The 26756-nt window shown below is 37.2% G+C and overlaps 1 protein-coding gene and 1 long non-coding RNA gene across 5 annotated transcripts in view; both read left to right on the top strand.

The window, feature by feature from the left end:
• Window positions 1-26756, top strand: part of LOC101740438 (uncharacterized) — a 495801-nt gene that overhangs the window by 111099 nt on the left and 357946 nt on the right. For all 4 annotated transcript variants that reach the window (XM_012693444.4, XM_004921632.5, XM_012693534.4 and 1 more), the window contains exon 2: window positions 15427-15844. In XM_012693444.4, coding sequence (XP_012548898.1) covers window positions 15427-15844 — 418 coding nt within the window. The remainder of the gene's footprint in view (window positions 1-15426; window positions 15845-26756) is intronic.
• LOC134199562 (uncharacterized) lies at window positions 23155-24114 on the top strand. The gene is made up of 2 exons (XR_009974107.1): window positions 23155-23608; window positions 23988-24114. It is a non-coding gene; the product is annotated as an uncharacterized LOC134199562 (long non-coding RNA).

The following is a 26756-nucleotide window of genomic DNA, read 5'->3' as shown; positions in this document are numbered from 1 at the left end:
TTGAAAAATTTCGATCACATTAAGGATTAACACTAACAAAGGTGATTGGGCACTTGACTGACGCGAGACTAGCTAATGGCGGCTCGGCCTGCAACTGAATCCGTTCAAATCTAATTCATTATAATCTGATTTAACAAATAAAAACTACTTCTGCGATTTAATTTCGATTTTTTTTTCTTTATATTACCAATATTCTGACAGGTTCAGCTGAACTGGGCAAAAGTTGCTTTATATATTACAGATGCGCTAATCTCTTTAAATGTACGTAAATTAACCGATTATTAAATTAAACAGTCATAACTCTTTAAGAGCGAACCGATCGACTCTATTAAGTCATGTACAGTGCGGAGCGTCGGAATACAGACTATTTGCGCGGAATTTGATTATAGGTATCGATATTTACGGACGAATATATAACTATGTTTCTAATAAGTTTACAACATTTATAAACAAACATTTAAAATTATTTTGCTGAGAATTTATTTAGCTTTGCTTTTTGTATTTTTTTAAAGTTGAGGTTTTTTCAAGGAACTTTACTTAAAAAAAATCTTCAGAAAGTTTTGCAAAATATGTGAAAATAAGCTCACCACTAAAAGGTTTACGAATTTATTTTAAATACATACATACCGTAATTTTTTTTTCTACGACAACACCAAAATGGCAATTCAAAAATAAAATGTACGAAGAAAAAAAGAACAAAAAAAAAAGAAAGTAATTTTATCGGTTACGCATTTAAAACTTAAAAACCGTTTTATGCGAAAGTCGAATAGCGATAAAATCGTCCCGATGATATCCACAACGATATCACGATCCGTCGCGCGTTCGCATCGGTCGGCGGCGCGAACCCTTTTTTTGTTTTTGCATTTTTTTTTGGCTTTTACATATTACCGAATCGTGAGTGAGATTCGAAAGATTTCGAACGCGATCACGTATTCAGAAAAAAAAAGAGAAAAAACTATGAAATATGGCTACGGCAAGATCGATATTGCTTCAAAGATTTTTGTGATGCCACTCGATTTCGATTTTTTTTAAACCTTGCCAAAGAATCCCGAAAGATTTTCGATACGATTTCAGATGTACTCAGGGTTTGTAATTTTTTTTGGTTCTGTTATAATACCCGATTACAACATGGTCAATATAAAGTAAACTGCTGACCTAGCCTCAGTTGTTTACTTCGTTTCTAAGTAATCAATTCAAATCAAAAGTTTCGTCAGCATTTCCGTTACCACAGAAAGGCAGATCGATTTGAAACCTCGTTGTGGACACTTATCTAAAACGTGACAAACTTGTACTTTCTTATAATAAAATTACTTTTTTTCCAGTTTCTGTAAAAAGTGTTTTTTTTAAAAGTCTCCTACATCCCACCCCGTAACAGTACCTCACTGCTGGTTATCTCGCGTACACAAGCTCACGAGGCTCGGCTAACATCTGCCCTAGTAAAACGCTTTTTTTTTTTTTCGCTGAACCTACCACCGGAAATTTTCTATGAACGACCACCAACGTCGCGACCGGTGGTCCCCTAGTACCCACAACAAAGCCGTTTCGAATAACCGTGACATTCGATTAAAAAATACTTTAATTAACAAAGCAGGAAAAAAAAATTTTTAAAGATGTGACGAATTAAATTTATTTTTGTATTACTTATAACTAGTTTATTGGTTTAATATTACTAGCTACCGTCTATACGATTTAGTCTTCCGTCACTACGAAAAATATAAAGTAGTTATTCGAAAATAATATAATTAACATAAAAAACGCAAGATCAAATAGTAAAATTAGTTTTAATTATTATATTTATACGGCACGCGAAAATCGAAGAGAATACTTTAAAATTGTTTTTACAATTGTCACAAAAAGAAAATTAGGTAATTAAAGAAGAATTTCCGTAAAATCCATATATATAAAAATGAATTGCCGTTCGTTAGTCTTGCTAAAACTCGAGAACGGTTGAACTGATTTGGCTAATTTTGATCTTGAATGATTTGTGGAAGTCCAGAGAAGGTTTAAATAAATATGAAAATGCTCGGAATTAAATGAAAATAACAATTTTGTTTTTCCTTTGATGTGTCCCCCGTCGGACGGATTCCTTTTGTTTGTTTTAAGTTTATTTTATACAAAAGTTTAGGTCTTTTATTTATCGATTGAGGCACTACGAAGTCTGCCAGGTCAGCTAGTTTGAAATAATTTAGAAATAGAAGTTTTTCTGCCGTATGTTCCAACTTAACATTCGTAATTAGAAATTTTCACCATTTATTAATTAATGTCAGAATGGACGAGGGTGTGTCGTAAATAGCAAAGAACGCCAAGTCAATCACGAAGAACCGGCGAGTTTATTTATAAAGTTTTCTTGGAAACGCACCCGTTTAGTCATATGTCTACAAATAATGTCCCACATTGTGTACCGGCCATTATTTACAATTATAAAACAACATTAAAACGCTTTGTGTCGTAATTAAGTTTTTTTTGTTTACATTAAATTAATAAGCATAAGCAGTAATGCGTTTCGGTTTGAAGGGTGGAGCAGCCGTCGTAACTATACTGAGATCTTAGAACTTATATCTCAAGGTGGGTGGCGCATTTACGTTGTAGATGCCCATGGGCTCCAGTAACCACTTAACACTAGGTGGGCTGTGAGCTCATCCACCCACCAGAGAGAAAAAAATAAATAAATTAGTATTTGGATTAAAAAACAATTCTTTTTTTTTATTGCTTAGATGGGTTGACGAGCTCACAGCCCACCTGGTGTTAAGTGGTCACTGGAGCCCATGGACATCTACAACGTAAATGCGCCATCCACCTTGAGATATAAGCACTAAGATCTCAGTATAGTTACAACGGCTGCCCCACCCTTCAAACCGAAACGCATTACTGCTTAACGGCAGAAATAGGTAAGGCGGTGGTATCTGCCCGTGCGGACTCACAAGAGGCTCTACCACCAGTGATTACGCAAATAATAATTTTGCGGGTTTGCGGTTTTAAATTCTGGTTTAATGTCGCTTTGTTATTTCCGACGACGTCAGCACGCAGTAACGAATTTTATGAGCATTTTTTTTTTTTTTTTCTTATCAACGTGCTTCAGGCACTTTTTTGACGTTTGAAAAAATTTATAACAATATTACCTATTAAGGGGAACCGGATAAGTCTAATCTCAGAGAGTTGAATCGGAAATTAGTTTTTTTCCTACCTAAGTTGATAGATAGCCTTGAGAGGCTATATCAGCGTCGCCTTAACTAGTAGGTGAACTCACGGGGCTCAAACCTGATGACGTTGCTAACACGGACCCTAGCAAGAGCCGTGCTTCGTAGAATCTACCACCGGATCGGAAACGCGACCCACTGAGAAGAAACTCAATGGGCTGTGTCTGAGGGAGGAAATTAGAAGTATAGGCTAAAAATAAAAACAACTGGGCGTTCAATCAAGTGAAAGTTGTGATTACCTTATTTATTAATGGTAGACTATTTAAAATTCCCACCAGATAACTGCCGCATCTTATCTATTTGTAGATTCTACACATTCCAGATTACGTTATGTCCATACTTCCAACTTTTTCTAAGGAAAAATGTAAATTAATTAAATTAAATACACGCATTACAGCTATTTGCGAACCATAGTCCGTACATATTATGTATGCGATTCGTATAAGGAACTGGTAAAGCACGCTTAAAAACTAAACACGTCAGACGGCAGACTGTTTGACGGGTATTTCGTCACAGACTAGAGACTAATGTAAATGTCGATTTGTTTTATGGTTCATTGCCTAAGATTGAATAAAATCTGAGAAGTTAATAGTTTATAGGGAAAGAATAGTTTATAAAGAATGTAATTGGTTTTTATTAGTAATTATTGGGTATGTAAAATTGGAATATTGAGTTAAATAAATTACTTAATTATTACAAATGGCGTTCATCACCATCTAACGCTTCTTCTGTTCTCATGACGAAGATCCATTTAAAAGAGACCTTCCTCCCGCTGGAGGCCAAATTAAAATAGTGACCTCATCAATAACGATCCAAAAACTTCAAAACTACTGCGGTCTCTGTCTCGAGTAGACTCCCAGCACTGCTCATGAAAACACCATCTCGATTTTACGCAGGGGCTTTTGGCGTAAGCCCGCAGAGCCTTCTTAACGGCACCCCTTTTCTGACACTGAGCTTTTCTGTTAAATCTTTTCTACCTAGATATTGTGGTAGGCAGCGGCTTGGCTTTGTCCTTGGCATTGCTCACCATCTCTTTCTCTCTCTCACACCATCAGGTGGGCCGTGTGCTCATCTGCCTATAAGGGCAAAAAAAAACCTAGATATCAGAGTCCTCCCCCTTCTTCTTGCGTCGTATTCCTCAGTGCTAAGGGTGACCTTTACTGAGCACTTTTCTTTGGACGATGTTTCTCTATTCCTTCCTGTCTCCTGCGCAGTGGGTAGCGACATTGATGCTGGAGTACAACGTCGTCTTAATTTGATCGGACCAGCGCATGGGACTACGCCCCCTAAGCATCTTTCCTTCCACTTTACCTGTGATGAGTAGTTTTTCGATTGTCCGATTATTCCTTGCACCGTGACCGAAAAACTCGAGAATACTACGCAGGCAAACGGTGGATACATTATTAGATATCAGAGTAGCGGAAACAAAATTCCTTATTAAGATACCTTATTAAAAAAATCCTTATTTCACGAGAAGTCGATCACGAAACTAAAACAAATGATTCGTCGAACACGGACCCAACAAAACTTCGACATCAGCAAATGCCATCAAAGGTCACCCGTTAACAAGATCACGACACTGACATCTCTGTTTATCGGTTTATAATCACTGTTATTCACAGTCGAACGCCTGCAACTAGTGACTTGGCGAATGAGCAATATTTAAACACTGGTCAATAGTCTTCGGTTTTTAGGACTAGGTGTATTTTTAGTTAATAAACCTAGCTAGAGAGAGCAGGTGATGGTGTTGCACCTGTTGCGTATGGGGTGACCAGAGACTAGAGATATACTATTATTATGTGGCCACACACTTTGAGACATAATCCAAGAAAAATACTATACATATGACTCGGCCGCAAACTAGGATCCCTGTACTATGGTCACCAATAAACACATGTATATAGATATTAAACAACCAGCCAAAGACCAAACAAACTTATTCATCAGACGAATGTGTGTCTGATGTGGGAATCGAAACCGCGACCCTCGGTCCAGCAGTCGGGAGTTAATTACTATGTCATAAACATGATGTCTATGTTTCAATTGATCTAGACGTAATGACGCAAAGCCATCGTCGCCCTAAACATGTCTTATCGGATCCTTCCGATTAATTCCGATTTGGTGCATTTAGGTACTTACTCTAAATACCGGTCACCATTCTTGTTGTACTCGTCGAATACGACGAAGAGTTTGATGTGCAATCTAACCCATAGATACAACCCACTGAGTTTCTCGCCGGATCTTCTCATTGAGTCACGATGCCGATCCGGTGGTAGATTTAGCGAAGTACCGCTTTTGCTAGGGCTAGTGTTAACAAATTATCTCAGGTGTTGGAATAGCAACTTAGGCTACTAGCTATTAGTAAGTAAAATGTAGTGTATATATTTAAAGTATATCCCACCTTTCAAATCGAAACGCATAACTACTACTTGCAATACTATCTACCACCAGAATAAATCAGCAGTTATCTGATATGATCATTATCATCAGCCTGTATCTCACCACTGCTGGATGTAGGTCTCTTTCATAGTCGGTCACAATCAACGATCCTTCGCCTTTCGCATCCAATCTTTTCGCCATAAGTCATTGGTCCACCAGGCAGGGACGTCCAACGCTACGGTTACCAGTAAGTGGCCTCTAGTCTAGGTCTCTGACATGAAAAACTGCTAAATTTGAAGACCACCTTCTTGTCCAGGCCTGCATCGATGATCCCGGATCAAGTGATGATCACTGTACCGTAATATCGTTAAATAATCCAAAACAAACTCTAGATTAAACCTAAAAGCGCACTCAATCACTCGTTGCAGAGTTCGTTGCACCCGTGCACTTGCCTCAAACATTAAGATAATGGCGGACCACTGAATCAACTGTGTTACTTTATCTCGTAGATTATGAATGAACCGAGCCGTAATTTGTACTGAAAGGGTTTCAGTTCGTAACATTTACGATTATAAATTATCTTAATCACAAGTAGTCGTATTATGTAAGGCCCTTCAGTGAAAATATAAATAAAAGGGAGATTTTGTATTAGCGGTTTTATAAGGTTTTGGTTTCGCTGGCCCGATTTTTTTTTTTTAAGTTATTGACCAGGTAAACTCGCTGTCAACTTGATTTCCATCCAAGAGTCGTAGCTGCAGGTATAACAGCTATTGTACATTTCAAAGCTGAGCAGGACTCAAATGTCTTCAAAGACAACTCCAATAAGAATGGCCCTCATTTTAAGCCGAAGCCAAAGTTGATTTAGTATTGCTGCTGAATCAAAATTAATGTAATTTTGGTATGAGTTTGAGTAGGTCCTGGTAGGTTGGTTCAGAGTGGACCCGAAAGGTAGCGGTGCAATTAGGTTAAATTTTTGTTGTTGTTGTTAGACATCAACAAAGTAAATGCCGCAACCCACTTTGAGATATGAGTTCTAAGGTCTCAGTATAGTTACAACGGCTGCTCCACCCTTCAAACCGAAACGCATTACTGCTTCACGGCAGCAATAGGCAGGGTGGTGGTACCTACCCGCGCGGACTCACAAGACGTCCTACCACCAGTAATACTCAGAAACTCAGTGGGCTGTGTCTGTGGGTTCTACTGTGGTAGTCCTGTAATATATAACGCATATGTTGGTCAAGTGATAAAGTTCATCGACCCCGTAGTGCCAATCAGCCTTATGTATGGACCATGGTGTTTAGTATTATACAGTAGAACTAATGGCGAACACCATAGGCCTTGAATATTTTACTTCGATGAAATAATTTTGATACTTGTATTATTTTTAATTTATTGATTTGTAGAGACACTTGGATATTATAACCTTTTTTATATTTTTATGGGCGGGTAGGTTGCCGCTGTCTGTAAAAGGCAGTATGGAAAATGTTTGTGAATAAATCTTACATTTTGTAACGCAGTTGCGTATGGTAGCTCTGTGGGTTTGACTCGGTGTGATTTTGTTAGTTTATTCCGTTTTACTGCTTGAAGGGTTCTTTGAGTTTCACTTAATTTGTAGTACACATTTAGTAATAACTAGCTGTATCCGTCCGCTTCGCTGGGCATTTAAAATTAGCATTATCATTTCTCACCCCTCCAAAGATTCTCATCATTAATGCCCCCGCAACTAGTGTAGGGAGTCCAACACTCATATAAATGTTAGCCTATCCATTAAGTACATGTTTTTTCTACATGGATACCAAGTTTCAAGTCAATCGGATGCATGGTTCAGTAGTTATAACGGAACATCCGTAAAAATCACTGTAGATTTATATATTAGTATAGATTGTTAGAGGAGAAGATTGACATACAGTCACGATCCTCAGCATTGAGGGAACGACCAGAAAGACAAATAGATTGTACTTAGAGCATATGATCTGAGTTTAAATTAATCTCATTGTTAAAGATTGTTACTTAAGATCCGCTTTGGTTGTTCATTGTTATTTTTTTTTGTAATATTTAACTTTTGTCTCCTAAAAATATCATAAACAGTTTTCTATCACGTATCAAGTTTTGTTATTGCATGTGATTTGAACCTGCGCTCTCATGTGTGGGTTGCAGCAAGTGAATGACACCGCCTTATTTAAGTTGAGCACAAAAATATATATAAACACATTTATTTTATTGAAGCGAAATATTTTTTAAATTTAATTCCGGTAATATCGGCATCAAATTTGTATGAGCGTTATCGACATGTCACCATCAATTACATTTCGACGCAGGGAAAGTAACGAACTCGCTGGTTCAACAAAAAAATTCAATTCCCATAATTACGGGCTTAAAACATTGTGGTTCGATGAAAGTTTCAAAATTGTATGTTCGCATTTAATTTTCTTTGAAATCTGAGGCTAGCAACATTGTGTGGTACGAAAAAAAGAAACTCAACCAAATTTGATCTTTGTCATTAAAAACATTTTTCAGTGTACCAATTTTTTTTATTTTATTTTAACGTGAACCAAAAAAAAACCAGGATGTAATTAAGTGAAACCTACAATTTTTTTATCTCATTCTTTCACAGGCTAAATGCTATAAGTTTATCAGTTTGTTTCTTTTTAGTGTTGTGCTTTGTTCATTGCCGTTTCATCGAGTTTGATTCAATCACAATATTACTTAAGAAGTTTTCACTTCAAACGTTCGATATGCATGCCGTTTCCTAATATTTTATACCGATTTTTTTTATACCAATAGTATATACCGATCTTATTCTTTAATTACAATTAAAGGTAACTAACGCAGAATAAAAAATAAACAAAGTATCAAATTATTTAGGACCTGTTAATGATACATTAGATAGAGAAGCTCCATTCATATCGTGGATTGATCATGGCAATGATCACTATTTGGTTTTTATTGCGTGGATGGGTGACGGCATGGACTTTGTGACTAGAGCTTACCTGAGCCCATAAGCTTTAAAACACCCACCACTAGACATGAAATTGAACTCTCAATTGCATTTCACAACGGCTGTCCCATCATCCATAAGCTCTTAAATTCTAAAACATTTTAAACTTTATGTAGAAGCAACATCATGCTATATATAAAAATGAATTGCTGTTCGTTAGTGTCGCTAAAACTCGAGAACGGCTGGACCGATTTGGCTAATTTTGGTCTGGAATTATTTGTGGAAGTCCAGAGAAGGTTTACAAGGTAGATAAATATGAAAATGATCGGAATTGAATAAAAATATAATAACAATTTTGTTTTTCCTTTGATGTGTCTCCCGTCGGACGGATTCCTTTTGTTTGTTTTAAGTTGATTTTATGAAAAAGCTTAAGTCTTTTATTTATCGATTGAGGCACTACGAAGTCTGCCGGGTCAGCTAGTGCTTGATATAATATATTCCCTTGAAAACAACTTGTATACATTAAATTTATTTCCTATATTCAAACTCGTTCGCTTCATTAGCATACCAAGTTCTAATCTCAATATAGACTGAGATACTTCGAGCAATGATTCACGTAATCTAGGTTACTCTATTTCGAGTTGACTGCCACTGAAACCGGTCGCAGTACTTTAATAATAACCACTTTCATAATTGATTGGTTTAATTGATGAAATACCGTTATCCGGTTTCAGCCGGTTTCCGAGAGACAACACCCGGGATTGGATTGGTTTTTATAGATACTTATGCTAGTATGAGATTTCTTCAAACGAGGCTGTGGGAAGTAATTAACGGTAGCCAGTGGCTTGAAGTGCTCTGAAGAATTGTTCGAGATGATACCTTCATCTCGTTTTTACCATTACACCGCCCGCCACCGAAGTAGAGTTCATCCATACTACCTGGAGAAGTACTAAGTAAGAAGTTAGAACTTATATCTCAAGGTGGGTGGCGCATTTACGTTGTAGATGTCTACGGAAATAAGTAACCACATAACACCGGGTGGGCTGTGAGCTCGGCCAACCATCTAAGCAATAAATTAAAAAATGCCAATACACGTAATGCGGCTCAGAGACGTGTCGAAATTTATTATTATTTGCGATTTTACACACATATAAATGTCGAAGTTTACATCGATTATGCCAAATTGTAGTCTCGCGCTGATTACCTTGTACCTTGTGGAGGCGTTAATGAAGATTGCTAAATGTTCGTGTTGTCATTGTGACATTGACAGTTCAAAAGGCAAAAGGTATTCACGCGTAAGTGCCTCGTCGTTTATACAATAGTAAACTTATTTTACGTTTTAATCTCGCATTTAGAATTTCATTGTATTATTTCGAACGTTTCGAATACTTTGCTTAGTACTTAGCTTACTTCGAACAGTTTCCGTGGTGATGGAAGACCCAAAGCACTATTTGACGATATTTGATTATTGTGCGAATAATAGTGTAGGAATCGTAAACCGTAAAATTACTTTGAATTATGTCTATGACTCGACAAAAACCTTAATAGCTTTATTACCTTTATATACATCTATATAATTTTAAGCACATTCCGACGTGTTTGTTGTTTTTCTTAAATTTACTTCTACCCTTTGCCTGATTCACCTATAAAGCAGAGCACGAATCAAAAAATTTTAACATCGACAAGCAGTTAAAAATATATGACTAGTTTTTTTATATATACATATAAAGAAAGATAAACTGAAGCATTTTGTATAAAAGGTGGTGTCATAAGGCAACTTAATATCACATAAAGGCTCCGCTCCTTCAGAACAATAAAAACAAACTGTCTAAACTTTAATAATTCTTGAACATTAACAACATTTGAAGTCGTCGTGGCCTAAAAGATAAGACGCGCGGTGCATTCGTATCGAGCGATGCGACAGTGTCGGTGTTCGAATCCCGCAGGCCGGTACAAATTTTTCCAATAAAATACGTACTTGACAAAAGCTCACGAATGACTGCCACGGTGAAGGAATAGCGTCGTCTAATAAAAATTAAACCCGTACAAATTGAGTAATTACTGGTAGGACGTCGTGTAAGCCCGCACGGGTCTGTACCACCACCCGCGCAGTAATGCGTTTCGGTTTGAAAGGCAGGACAGCCGTTGTACTATTAAAATTGAGATCTTAAAAGTAATGTTTCAAGGTGGATGGAGGTATTTACGTTATAGATGTATATGGACTCCAGTTACCGCTTAACACAAGGTTGGCCATGAGCTCTTCCTCCTATCGAAGCAATAAAAAAACAATACGTAAAAATTATTTTATTGGAGTTTACTCCTTTAGAATCGATTTACATATATAGGCCCGGGGTATGAAAATTATGGGGACCAAAATCGTACTAGCATGTCACACGAAATGCGTTATGCGCAAGTGAAGTTGTGTGATTTGTTTTATTTTGTCTATTTAGTGCTTCTTCAGGTTTAAATGTGTAGTAACGGTGGTTTATCAACTGTTTAATATCTGTGAAAGTGCACAAATATGGGAAAATGAGACAAAGCCGCTGGACGCAACTTCTCGGGATCCTCCAAAAAGTCCACTGAAATAATTTTAGTAAATGACCACCATTTTACTGAGATTATATTTTATCCCATATCATCTCATTTCATATCATTTAATTTCATCCCAGTTGATTAATGTCTCAAATTAATCATCTTCATTTCATTTCACTGTATAATATCATTTTTCATAAAAAATATGAATATAAATTAAAATAAGACATGACTTAAAGGTCTCAGTTACCAGGTCATAAAATCCCATAAAAAAAAAATTATTACATATTACTTAATAATGTTTAAAATTACAACACAAAAATATGTAGCGTCCCATGTAAATCTCTACGAAGTGCTCAAGTGTATCTTAGAACTTTACTATTAGTCAATACCGTTTTTAAATACACACATCACCGAGCTAATTTGTTTCAAGAAAAAAAAGACACAAATACAAAATTGAATTTTGTTAAAAATCAAATAAAATAAACGGACACGTTCAAAGTTGAAGTGTTAGTACTTAAACAGACAAAAAAGAACGCGTTGCGATGAAAATATTGCCGTGTAAATGGGGCTAACAATAACGGAATCTCCGCGTTTCGCCAATACTTTTCTTATTACGAACCGATGAAGTGCATTTTCGTTTGTACATTATAGTGATTTGTTACTTAACTGTATTGGGCGGAACGCTTCCTTCCCGTATAAATAAATGTAAGAATGTAGATCGGAACAAATAGGGTTATGTTCCCTAATGTGGATCAATCCTTTTGGAACGAAAGAATATAGACTCCACGTTACGATTACCGGTTAGAGGTTAGGCGTTATGCTAACTTCACCGAATAATGTACCTGAACTTCGAGTCTTAGACTGGGATACTTTATTAACATCTTTTTTTTTTTTTTTTCGGGCCGGGGGCCGAACCTCCTACGAGGTCCCCGCGCCTAGGGGGCGCGCGGGGTATGTGAGACTCAACGATCTGCAGGTGTTGAGAGCAGATCGTGGGCCCAAGGATTTTAGAGCCCACCCACTAAACGACTCCCCTGCACTCTTACGCCCGACGTCCGATCTCCGTCCGGGGTCAGAACCCGTTCAGAGTAGGGGGGTTCCCGCGGTCAACACTACAACCAGACACGCGGCGCCACCCCGAGGACGCCCGACCGACGGGTCGTCGAGGCGATAGTCGACGACCAACGACGTCGGTCTCCGCGGTACGGCGGCCCTACCAGGCCGCCCGGGCGGTGCCGCTGGTGTTCCGGGATACCCCGCTGGGCCAGAACCAGCCTGCCGGGTCGGAACGCGATACACCGCCGAACGGGTTGCTCTTCAACAGTATGTTCGGCGACGACAGCGACGACGAAAATGCGGACCGCATCGCAGTCCGCAGCCGCCGACGCGCCGTCCCGTCCTCCTGGTGCCAGCGCGCTAGAGTGACGGTAGCGTGCGGCGCAGCCTCAACCCCCTTAGGTCGCCCCGTGACCATCACCGGGAGGAGACTGCCTCCTCATAGGGGCTGGAGCTGGACAAACGCCCTCCTCCGACCCCCGGCCCGACGGCCGCGGCACGGCGCCGAGAGGGAAGAAAAGCTCTCCCTCTCCCGTTCCGCCGCCTCCTTCTGCGAGATGGTGGACTCGCAGAAGTCGAGCATCGCCTGCCACTTTATTAACATCTGCCCTAACATGAGCTCCTTCGGTCAAACTTAGAGTTGCTTTGGAATAATGCCTATTCCGTCATTCGGAGAGGAACGCCAAAGAAATAGAGATGTAAAAAGTATGAATTCGAAGTAGATAAGTTAAGTAGGAGAATGTACTGAGGATAAGATTATAAACGTATTGTGATAAGATATGTTTATTGATTGATGGGAAGACGACCTTACGGTCCACCTATTGTTCTGTTGTTGTTTAAGCCCCGTGAGCTCACTTAGGTACTTGTTAGATTACGCTGACATAGCCTCTAATGACATAGCTTAGGCAGGAAAAAAAGTAATTTGTAACAATCGATAACTGTAGTAGAAATATGCGCGAAGGCACTATTTTTTTTTAAAAAAAACTTAAAATTCGTGACCCCAAAACTGTAAAGTATTCGAATCAGAAATAATATAATGACAATCTCTTCATAATTTCAATCTCTCAAAAGTTACTGCTACCGCACAAAATCTCTAGAATTTGATGCAGAAATAACCACCGCGAGAGTTTTATTGCTTGAATAAAACCATGATAAGGATTACGCAAACTTAGCTGAATGTTTAAACAAACATAAAGATTACGTGGAGGTCAATTTTGATATAAATAAATGATCCTTCGTTCAAAGATTAAAATATAGTAAAAATTAATACGGAATAATTATAAAGTATTAATGTTTTTACGTAAAGATTGGCGTTTCTCATACTACTGTTGATGTTGTCTCTCGGAGGACGTTTTGAATTAGTGAATTAAGTTTAAATTATGTAGTCTTCTTTGTTTGTACGAGGGCTTAGATTTTAAACATGAATTCAAAGTAAAAGTCAAGAGTAAACCTTTTTCGTAGTGCGACCAGTGAGCATTCTTTGAACTTAATTTTAACTCAAATAATTTTAGCGTATTTTTATCCAAACAATTATCGAACTATGATCTACGCTAGAAGCTACAAATCTCGCTACTCTTTTAAAATGTAACAAGCCACTAAATCTGTAATTGTAGTAAAGACTTAGATATTACCACGCTGGCGCTATAGATCCTGCAGTGAGTGGAGTTTTGGATTTCGACAATAATTATTGGCGTTTAAACGCTACCATTCATCCCGGCGCTGCGTAACCCCTGGTCAGTCCGGCACTTGGAGCTTGCGTGAATTCCCTTCCACAACGTCTGACCAGCGGTACTTGGGCCTCCCTACGGGGCAGCGTCCCTTTTTTTTCCTAGCTGGCGGTCTAAAGAGACTATATCAGCGTAACCTTAACTAGTCGGTGAGCTCAAGGGGCTCAAACCTGACGATGTTGCTAACACGAACCCTAGCAAGAGCCGTGCTTCGTAGAATCTACCACCGGATCGGAAACGCGATCCACTGACAAGATCCAGTGAGAAACTCAGTGGGCTGTGTCTGTGGGTTAATTTACTCGCATGCGACGGGTTTGACGAGAACGATGATTGGTCAGAGTCCCTGTAGTACAGCCGTTTCACAGTACTTACTGCATCCGCAATAGATCTTCAAGCCGTTATCTCCCAAAGGCTTAGAGAGTAGTAAAATTAGGTTAGAGTTAGTGTATTTTAATTTTTGCATTAAGAAATACAAAAAACTGGCAATCGAGTTAAACCTCGCCGCCACAGTATGGAAGTGCTCAATATTAACCGGAGCTAAGCTAACGAGTTAACTAAAACCGCGCAAGGTTCAAAGGCAGCCCGAGGAAAGTGCGCGTCTAGTCCGTCGCAGCCGCGCGGGCGATCGTCTGTCGGCGCACATTACAAGGAGCAATACCTGGCAACGAATGCGTGATGCTACTCGCTGCACGAGACTCCCCTTAGGGGTATCAAACGTGACAGTTGTAACTTCACACTAAAGAATACACTTCCGAGAGAATTATAAAGCTGAGAGTATATATACTGAAATCTTTGCGAATTCTAATAGCGCGATGCAGGTTTTTTGTTAATAACTTTGTCGATTGTTACATAATTTCATCGTTTTCATCAATAATTGACATATATACTGACATAACATGATTTAAAGAAATTTGTTTTAAAATATTATGATTTTTACTGGTATATTTTAAAGGAATTCTGAAAAACATTTACTGGACTTTATTTTGGATGTACAACGCCATCTAGTGGTAGTTATTCAAAGATATTAAATCTCTTAAAAGAGTTTATTCATATTTTTCGTCGTTCAGTGTTTCCCAGTTTAAATTTGTTTCATTTTAATATTAGTTAGATTTTCTGTCTAATTAGTAATCTTGTAAATGAGCATTAAAATTTTGGACTTTAAACAGACAATTTTCTGTTTAAATTTTACACTATTACCACTTTCCTGTATGTAAGTTATATTTTTAGTTTTTTTTTAATTTAGCCTATTTAGTAGCCGGATTTAGATAGTTTTTGAAAAACCGTCGCTCTTTTACAGTTAAGTCATTTCCAATGTATATAGACTATAGTATCCGCTACGTACTTTTAAGATATTGAGTAAAATATCATCAATGAATACTGACGCCATTTGATTGGCGATTCAATTTTATTACTTTAATATTCGAATCATCTCAAATATTAGTATGAAGGATTCGTTGTTAAGTCGTGAATCTGAATTAGATGAAAGCTACTTATTAGTAAAATAAATGATTGAGCTTAAGAAAATACAGTACGGCGGTAGTCTAGTGATATATAAAAGATATTCGATTTATTGAAATTATTTTCTTTGTTGCAGGATATCAAACAATGACCGAGACGAGAGTCCTGTTACCGACGGCAATGTCCCACCAGAGCCACCTGACCGGCCGCCCGGGAAACCTCGACAAATACACCCCGAAGATAAAACTCAAGTTTTGGCATACGACTCCTCGTGTCGACGTAGAAACAAACCCAAAACGCTACCCATAGATGAGAACCATTACAATCATTTAGCTAATACGAATGTACTGAATTCTCCGATGTATCCGTTGACGCCGAACATTTGCATCGAGGGGGGTAAGATTGAGTTCATAAAATCGCCGCCGGGGAGTGCCAGAAATAGTTTGGCGCTAGCCTCGCCCCCTCAGACCCCGTTGTTAGCGCGGCGCGGCTCTCGGGAGAAACGTGAAGCACGGATATATGACGAGCCGACTGAGAAGTTCGACGGTGACAAGGTAGATGGCGCTTATTTACATTTTTTCGCAGTGAATGCTGTTACGCAAAACCGGTGCAGTGCACGATTTGGAATTTGTACACCAATTGACAATTAATAGGTTCGACGAGTGAATTAACCCATACACTTTTTTTTATACTCATAGACCCATACATATAACCCATAGACACAGTCCACTGAGTTTCTCGCCGGATCTTCTCAGTGGGTCGCGTTTTCGATCCGCTGGTAGATTCTGCGAAGCACGGCTCTTGCTAGGGTTCGTTTTAGCATCAACGCCAGATTTGAGCGTACTGGTCCGGTTACGCTGACGTAGCCTCTCAAGGCTATCAGCTTAGGTAAGAAAAAAAAGACTTATATTATTTTAACGTTTTCAAGAGTTTGAATTATCAATCTTATCATTAAGGTAAAAGCACTAATGCTGGACATTGAACTAAAAGATGACACTTTAAAAAAATATATATTCTAATAAGTAAACTAAACACTTAAATAACATTGCTATTGATGTTATAGACACCTAGTACCTTCTATAGTACATTCTCAAAAGCTTGCGTACAGTGTTAGAAGCAAATTTCAAAATGGCATCAGTTGACAACAAACAATGTGAGCAGGTTGACGTTTTGTGCGTAATTCTTAGCGTTTTCCGTAAGCCATCTGACTTTTAACAGGTATGATTTTGTCTTCTATTTATAATTATTGGCTACTGTTGGTTTCGATATTATAAATGTATGAAATTATTGATTTATTAGGACCATTTCCTTGTTATTTTGGTTTGTTTTTGTACAAATTTTAAGTGGTGTTTACTATTAGTACCAAAAATGAATCAAAACCTAAAAGATGACACGTGTGTCTTCTACTAGGGTTACATCGAACTGAATTTGTTAGCTTAATTTTCTTCAAATTCAGCCTTTATATTGTAAAACAAAAGTTTCAATCTGAGTTTCGTTCATTTTACACGAGCCTAACTAAACGAAGACAGTGTCAACTATTAGGGTATACTAGATGTCAACTATTAGTATCAATTAATTTCAGCTTAAGTTTCGAGCACGATGCCGCCAGTAAAGGGTCAGATGTTTCAATACTCTGAAGCCAATATTGAAGAAGCCATAAAATAATGTATATGTTTGAGGGTTTACTGGTGGCCCTGAGGCCTTTCCAGTTTCACAAGGACAGAAGGGGCGGGATTTGCTAACAGCTACCCGAGCGCCTCCAAGGGGCCAACCTAACAACTCAAGAGTAGCTGCTTCGCGAATGAATCTACTACCGGATCGGAATCGCGACCCGCTAAGAAGATCCGGCGAGAAACTCAACGGGCTGATGCTTAGGTTAGGTTGCACGTCGAACTCTTTGCCGAGTTCGACGAGTACGATAACCGGGATCTCTACTTCTAGTGTTAAAGCGGAAGGCGTCTAATGCAAGGGTTATTGGATCTGATGGATCCATAAGGAGGTGTCTAGGGCGACGACGGTGACTGGCTCCTGTGTGGTCAGGATTCGGGGAGTAGTCAGCGGCGGCAACGATAAGGCTATTACCATGACGCATTGCCTTATCGAAGTAACGTTCCGACGCGGACTTCATGTATTTTCTGATCGGTTCGAGGTCCAAGTCGTCGTGTAAGTCGACGTTCCTCACGAACCACGGGGCTCTGACTGCTAACCTGCAAAAACGAGATTGTAGGGATTGGAGGGTGTCTATGTGTGTGCGGGCCGCGTGAGCAAACACCACACTCGCGTAAGTCATGACCGGCGTTATGTAAGCTTTGTAAAGTGTCACCTTGTTCCGAAGGGACATTTTGCTCCGCTTACAGATCATGGGGTAGAGTCTGCCGAGAATAAGCGGAACGGTCGCGGACTGATTTTATATGTGGGCGGAATGTCATGGATGCATCCAGGGTGACTCCCAAGTACTTGACCTTCCTGGTCCAGGGTATGAGGCGGGGTGTTCCGACAGCTACTGCGGCAAAGAAATTTGGAGTTCCACGAGTAACTTTATTAAATAAAGTCAAGGGAAAGACACCTATTATGCGTAAAATGGGAAGAAGTTGTTATTTAACCGAAGATATAGAAAAAATACTCGTAACATGGGTAAAAGCTATGGTCAAACAAGGGTTTCCAATAGGAAAAGATAATTTACAAGATAGCGTTAAGAAAATAGTTGATGATCTTAAGATTGATTATAATTGTTTATAATAAAACTAACGTTAAAGTCGTGTCTATTATTAGTGCCAACTGATGTCAATTTTTGGTGGATTTGATTTTTGATGCTGTCATCTTTTAGTGTCTATGGCAAAACTAACAAGTTTGTAATTTTTTGTAGAAACTACAACAGTATTGAAATATTTTATATGAAAAAATTGATCTCTAAATGTTGCTCTAACAGTAAAAAAAAAGATTTAATATAATTTTTGATAAATACATTTGATAACTGAGAATGAAGTTTGATTTGTCCTTAAAGTGTCTAGTATTAGTGCTTTTACCTTAAGCCTCTTGAGATGGTATGTATGACTTGTTATAATATGATTAAATGTGTTTGCTGATGAACCTTGATCGTTTTGTATTGTTATCGCATTGATGATTGAACTAAACAATGAATTGTATTGTTCTCAATTTCTATCATGTAACTTCGAAGGTAAATTCCAATTAATAACATCATCCAAGCATTTTTTGATTTTTGTTTTTACGCTGGCGAAATCCTGGCTCAACCGATTTAAGGTTTTTTTTTTATTGCTTAGATGGTGTTATGTGGTTACTAGAGTCCATAGACATCTAGGATGTAAATGCGCCACCCACCTTGAGATTTAAGTTCTAAAGTCTCAGAATAGTTACAACGGCTGCCCCACCCTTCGAGCGGAAACGCATTACTTATTATTACTTATTACTTATTAAAGTTGATTAACGGAGCCCATAGAATTCGCTTTCTGTCACGAGGAAATCGCAAGTTCTAGTATGATGAAGACCTGTGATAGAAATTATTCGACTTGATGTCTCGCGTATAGGCCATGACGTTTATGGGCTACAACGGATTAGGCGGGTTGTGATTTTCTTTTCTTTTCTTTTTCTATTTGCTAGTAGCAATGGGCTATTCCAGCTACCCACGGACGGGTAGGTGAGCTCACGGGCTCAACTTTGAGAGAATTTGCTAACACCAGCCTTAGCAAGAGCAGTGCTTCGAGGAATCTACCACCGGATCGGAATGCCGATCCTCTGAGAAGTACCGGTGAGAAACTCAGTCGGTCGTGTCTATGGCAGGGAGATAAACGTAGTAAAAAAATGGCAACAAACTCGAAATAATTCTAGCGCTGTGAAAAACAAAACAACTTTAGACGAAGGACCGTTTACCCTCGTCAAAAACCTTTCAAAAACTTTTCATTCGCATATTTACGTTTCGGAATATATTTGGTCCCGGCGCCATGATGCATCTGCGGCAAACGGGTCACGAAGGAATATTTACGAAATGTGTTTAAAAAACAAAAAACCTAAAACGTACGCCATTTTTTTTATTTTTTTTTACTGGTGGTAGGACCTGTTGTGACTCCGCGCGGGTAGGTACCACCACCCTGCCTATTTCTGCCGTGAAGCAGTGATGCGTTTCGGTTTGAAGGGTGGGACAGCCGTTGCTTATACTTGAGACTTTTAGAACTTATATCTCAAGGTGGTTGGCGCATTTACGTTGTAGATATCTATGGGCTCCAGTAACCACTTAACACCAGGTGAGCTGTGAGCCCGTCCCATCTAAGCAATAAAAAAAATAAAAAATTACACGAGTAGAAAACTAAGGGATTTGCACAAAAAGTAAAAACGATAAAAAAAGAAATCTTCTTAAGAAATATCCAACAAAATCACAGTGAGAAAATCTATGGAAGTTCAGGTTGGCTTACGGAAACAATTCAAAAACGACTAAAGACGCATTAGGGTGTAAGTACACCAATTACAGGGACCCCCGAACGTAGACGATGAAGGGAAACTTAAATCTATGTTGTACATTTAAGTGGTATATTATATATAAACGAAAAATATGTATTAAGGAGAAGTATGGCACTTGATTTTCATGTTCCTAAATTGATAGATGCGGTAATATTTTTCGATGTCGCATATAATAAACATAATTGAAATTATCTGGCGGTTTTTATTGTCAGCAATGCTATTTCCGACATTTCGGATACTTTAATATTTTGCTAAACGTGTTCTATAGTAATTTTGATTATGGATGTGGTTATGCTATCAAATAATCTCGTAATATGAGATAGGCCTTGGGGCCATTAGAAATTACTAGTAGTCCCCGGTTGTCGTAATTCGACTATGATTAATTAATTGAAATTATAAGTTTGTACACTATTATGATTCTATATAGTCTATATATATAGTCTTTGAGACTATACTTCTACAATCACAGATTTCGCCAAGACTACACTTTAGGTAAATATTAATAAAGACAAACAATACCTATTTAATCTATTCTCAATTTGACCACAGACTATAATCAATAAGAAAAGTTGACAATAAACAAATAGTACCATGACATGGGGTAAATAGGGATTCTGGGGTAAATTGGGACAAACCTGCGGAAGATTCTCAAAGTACTTGTAGCACGGAATCTACCTAATTTTCTTTAAGGTAATATTTATCAATGTATAGAAGAAAAACCAAGCTAACTATGGAAGTACTAAACATGAGTTTAGTTGGTCCCAAAAATTCGTCAAATTAAATTTAAAATAGTGGTTGAAAAGTGCGTTTTAAAACAGCTTAAAGAACTTTTAAAAAAAGTAATATTATCGTTGTTTTTTCAATAAGATCACAGTTTATATAAGTTTTTAATACACCTGGAAATACCACAACAAACGGTAAGTTGCAATATTCTTATTTTAAATACAATATTTCGACAAAATAAAAAATGTATATTTTTTCCTTTCTTTTTGGGGAAAATTGGGACGTATGTAGGGTAATTTGGAACGAGACTGGAAAAATGAGGGACGAGAAAACACAAAATTGGAACGCCAAAAGACAAAATAGGGATGGCTTGTTAGGATTGTCACTGATATCTTATAATAGATTTTTTAGCCTATACTATCACTTAATTGCGTGATGTAAAGAAGGTTAATGTGTTTATCAGTTAGTTTATGTAAGTATTATAGGTAAAAGAAAAGTATATATATAATTACTTTTTTTCGCGACATTTACCTTGTAAAATCTGCCCGGTCGTATGTTCTTTATAGCAATAAAAAAATTAAAAGTTAAAAGAACTCAAACGAATCAAAACTTTTGTTATTTCAGAATCTATTCACGCGTCGAATCATGATTTTGTTAACATTCACAACGAACACACACAAATAAAAACAGGCCTCAGATTTTAAATGTAACATTAATTAAAAATCCGAGATATCCAATTATGAGTGAGTGAATTAATTGAATTTAATTATTTAGCTTAGAAAGAATTTCTTTTATTTTTGTTATTATTGGCAGTAATCAGATAAAGCTGTTTTTTTATCTTATTCACTTATTATTATTTATCTTACTCTTGCTCAAAGATCATTTTGAAAATGTTGATTAAATAAAATTGTATTAATGCATTTCCAGTCCTTTTGTTTTCTATTTTTTATTCTATTTTATGATTTTGTTTCAGAGTTGTGATTTTTAAGGAAATTAAATAATAATTTTCTAAAATATAACATGCACATACTTTTTTTGATCATTGTATTGTTGATTATCATTTAGGTCACATCGCTTCGGAATAGAAACCAGCTTAATTTACACTATGTTGTGTATTGTGCTTAAATTATGGATTGTATTCATCATTTCGGTCCATATAAATAATTATATGGCACCTACCTATATATCGCAGTACTGCGAGTTGACAACCCTTACAAATATCCCAATTTAACCCTTAACCGTGTCAATTTACCCCGGACGCTGGGTAAATTGGGACGGCCATTATTTTACCGATTATTTCTTTAAAATGAATAATTAAAATAATGTAACGGTTTTTATCACCTAGGTACGTTCAAGACTCAACTTATTTCTTTGGTTGAGCAGTGACTATTTAATTGGAACTATTTTAAAATTCAATCTGAAGGTCGATTTTGTCCCTATTTACCCCATTGTACGGTATGCATGCGTATTGGTGTCAAATACGTGGTAGTGTGTGTAATGTTTTTATTTATTGATTTAACGTATTTTTTATGCATAATTTAAAAAAAAAATTAACGTTCTGCACTCCATCTTTATTTTCTCTTATAAGTGTGGGAAAGTTCATACTCCGTCCGCGCAATTTTCGTTAAAAGGGGTACAAAGTGTTTGCTTCACGTATTAATATATAGAAATTATATTTTTACATACAAACGGCGTTAAATTTTTCCTAATATATATTTTATTTCGGTTAGGCTTGAACATCATTAATACTAATAACACCTACAGTCCTATGTATCGAAGTAAATATATCTATGCTAAGATCAATGTTGGTAACCTGGGAGAATTGGTTCGCGATACTGCCTATATAAATCTGTTAATTATCCTCTTAACGAGAACGGGACATACGTACATGTGGGAAGAGAACGCGATTGATTTTTTTTCCCGATCTTCTCAATGGATTACGATTCTGATCCGGTGGTACATTCATCGAATTCTTGCTCGGATTTGTGTTACTTCTTTCAGGCTGAACAACGCGAGCTTTTCCACTAGTCGAGGTAAAGCCAGAATAAACCCTAGAGGCTAATTGTAGATAGGTAGACAAAAAAAAAACTAGTGAGTGAGTGTGAAGAGCGGATCATAAAGAATAGGGGATCATAAAGACGGTGTCGCACGATATTATACTCTTATTTTTTATTTTTTGTTGCTTAGATGGGTGGACGAGCTCACAGCCCGCCTGGTGTTAAGTGGTTACTGGAGCCCATAGACATCTACAACGTAAATGCGCCACCCATTTTGAGATATGTTCTAAGGTCTCAGTATAGTTACAACCGCTCCCCCACCCTTCAAACCGAAAGGCATTACTGCTTCACGGCAGAAATAGGCAGGGTGGAGGAACCTACCCGTGCGGACTCACAAAAGGTCCTACCACCACTTAAAGAGTGACTAGCTATAAGATCAGTATTTTCTATACCAAAGAAGTATGAGACAAAGATATTTCCTTTTGAACTTCAATCAACGACACTTATCTGGGTATTTTTTCATTCTTAAGTCGCCGAGTTAAGATTTAGTTGTAATTCACCGATTAAGTTGATGACTTGCTTTAACAATTTCGCAGAAAAAAACGATCGAATTAATATTCATATTAAATTCTTTTTGCTTGATAACTTTATTTATCTGTGGTAAGTACTCGAAGAAGCATCAATGACAGTTTTGACCCGTGACTCTTCTTGACATTTCATTGCATAGTCCAAAAATATTAAATTTTAATTATTAAGTGTATTTATTATCTATGATATTAAACTTGTTATTTGTCCTGGGCGATACATTTGCAGGGGTTCGGAGTGGCTTGAATTAGCCGCTTCCACGTTCAAGTTTTGGACCGCGACGTAGGGCAGGATAAAAGTTCGTTACCTAAAATGAATTTGATTTCACAGGCAATAGTACAATTGGAGGAGAATTATCGATTTGTATTCACATTAATTGTTATAGCATTTACGATTTTCTTCGTTTATGATAAAGTTAATAGAGATTCTGAATGCGAAGAAAATATGTCAAGGCTTGAGAGAAATTGCTAGTCTTATTTTGCAAATAGAGTTTAAAATATTTATGGGACGTTCAATAATATAAATGAAATTGATGAAAAGGTAAAAATATAAAAAATATTTGTTTTATTTATTTATTTTTGCACTACACATCTATTGCCTATTCAACGGCCGTCCGGTGTAGTGGTAAGTGACATGGTCACTACATAAGGGGGTCGCGGGTTCGAATCCCGCCAAGGGAAGATATTTGTATGATAAATATAAATGTCTTTTCCAGGGTTATGGATGTATATTAAATATATGTATGTGTATAACAAAAATCTTACATTTATTTCCGTTATCCGGTACCTGTAACACAAGTTCTTTACGAACTTATCACAGGACCAGTTAACGTGGCGTGATCGTTAGTAAATATTTATTTTATTTATTTATTTTATTGTTTCTTTTATTGTTGAGCTGAGATTAACGCACTATCCACCAGGTAGTTACGAAATTTTGGAGATCAACAATCTTAGGAGCAGAAAGGTCATTAATTTTATGTAAGAATATCTTTAGAAAATTCCTTTGAAAAAATAATAATATGTAAAATAAAAGTAACGAATATTTTTCAGCTTTGTCTTATTTAAAAAAGGTATAAAACACAGATAAAACAATTAATTTCAGTTGCCCTCTACCTGTCTCTCTATAACTATAAAAAAAAAAACTATGAGATTGCAAACACACATGTCGTAGAGGGCAATTGTATTCGCGTTTTCATCTAAACTATTATAAAATAATAAAAAAATATCCAACAGCTCGATCTATAAAGCCTTTAGTCCGTGAATGCCTTGTAGTTACATACATTCTGATTCTCGTAACAGCTTACCAAGGATCTGAGGGTTACTATGCATACGTTATGTCATGAGACGTAATACTAATTGATAATTCAAAGTACGTCCAAAGCAGGCTAGGCTGTGAATTATTTAGTTACATTTAAAGCTAGATAAATGGTTTTTTTATATACATTTTTTGCTACCGGGTTCTAAGTGACGCGTTAATGATGGTACTATCAAGAAAACATTCTGAAGTACATTTTAAGACATAATATTCTATAATCTTTGTATGCAGAGCAATTTTTAATCTCAGCCAAATAACAGCCAAAGTCAGATTTCTTCATCCTCTCCTTCCAACTTACCTAATCTTGAGATACCTCAAATTTAAAACCTTTGACGATTGTGACACATTCAGAATTATTTAGCTACATTTAAACACGAAAAACTGTGTTTTTCAACATACCATTATTACTAATAGTATTCTATGAGACGCTTTAGTGATGGTACTATCAAGAAAACATTCTGAAGTACATTTTAAGACATATCATCTTTCTATGCAGAGCGATTATTAATTCCGTGTACAGCCAAAGTCCGCTTCCTGCATCGTCTCACCTTATGAGATGTGGAGAGATCTGAGAGAGAGAGAGAGAGAGTATTCTTTATTGTAAAAACAAATAAACAGTGCGATACATTAAAAACAAAAAAAAAGTACAATTGGCGGTCTTATCGCTAAGAGCGATCTCTTCCAGACAACCATCAAGTGGACAAGAATCATTTGGAAACGAACTACGTGCGGTGTACCATTCCAGTTAAATACATATACATATATGTACACATACATATACACATACATATCTCCGTAAATATACATACAATTAATACAAAGTATTATAATATAATAATTATTATTAAAAATAAAAAATAATAAAAATTAAATAAAAATTAAATTTTGCTTCTTTACACATAAATAAGATCTTCAATTTAAAACCTTTGACGATTGTTACATTTTCAAAGATTTCAAGCAACTTTTTTTTATAGATCAACTAGCTGACCCGGCAGACTTCGTAGTGCCTCAATCGATAAATAAAAGACTTTTGTATAAAATCAACTTAAAACAAACAAAAGGAATCCGTCCGACGGGGGATACATCAAAGGAAAAACAAAATTGTTTGTTTTTATTTCATTCCGAGCATTTTCATATTTATCTAATCTTTTAAACCTTCCCTGGACTTCCACAAATAGTTCAAGACCAAAATTAGTCAAATCGGTCCAGCCGTTCTCGAGTTTTAGCGAGACTAACGAACAGCAATTAATTTTTATATGTATAGATATAAACAACAAAAATTAGCACATTATGTATTACTTTGCGGTGACAGATGAGTATGGTCTTAAAAGTATGTAATGGTAACGCTCTTACGCAATCCAGAATTAATGGTTAAGGTAGAAATAGTAAAATTTTTATTATATTTATGAGACAGAATTCGCCTACGCGGCGCATTTTTAAAATCCCTTCGCCTTGAATTTTTAAATTCCCCTTCTTAAGATATCGTCGATCAAGTATATCCACGCTAGGTAATGACAATCCTCCATTACATCTCTCATGTCTATGCACATCCCATTCTCGACGAACATTAGCTTAAGTGGCGCATATGTTATTTGTGCCCTCTCTATTACCCCCCATTTCGGCTTCAGTTATGTCTCTTAAGACAATTTATTTAATGCATTACGTGTTTGTATATACGGATTTTGATGTCTACAGTTCATTTGTAGGTTTTTTGTGCAAATAAGTAGCACTAACCGGTTTAAAATGGTATTTAAAGGCTGTTGATATAAGAAACATTGTTGTTCACCTGGTACCATGGAGACAAGGTTGCGATTACTGGGCACATCAGCTTGTCTAAAAGGCGAACTGTGTAGTTGGTGTAAATGTTTTTTTTTGGGTGGACGAGCTCTCAGCCCACCTGGTGTTAAGTGGTTACTGGAGCCCCTAGTCATCTACAACATAAATGCGCCCCCCACCTTGAGATATAAGTTCTAAGGTTTCAAGTATAGTTACAACGGCTGTCCCACCCTTCAAACCGAAACGCATTACTGCTTCGCGGCAGAAATAGGCAGGGTGATGGTACCTGCCCGCGCGGACTCACAAGAGGTCCTACCACCAGTAATTACGCAAATTATAATTTAGCGTGTTTGATTTTTATTACACGATGTTATTCCTTCACCGCGGAAGTCAATCGTGAACATTAGTTGAGTACGTATTTCATTAGAAAAATTGGTACCCACCTGGGACTCGAACACCGGTGCATCGCTCAATACGAGTGCACTGGACGTCTTATCCTTTAGGCCACGACGACTTTTGTGTCTAAAAGCTAGGCTGCACGTCGCATTTGACAATACGTTCGACGAGAACGGAGACCGGTGCTTGAACAGTTGAAAAG

The sequence above is a fragment of the Bombyx mori genome, chromosome 10 (assembly GCF_030269925.1).
Source record: "Bombyx mori chromosome 10, ASM3026992v2".
In the NCBI taxonomy this organism is placed as follows: Eukaryota; Metazoa; Arthropoda; class Insecta; order Lepidoptera; family Bombycidae; genus Bombyx; species Bombyx mori.
Note: the sequence above shows the minus strand (reverse complement) of the source record. Positions and strands in the feature narration are given on the sequence as shown.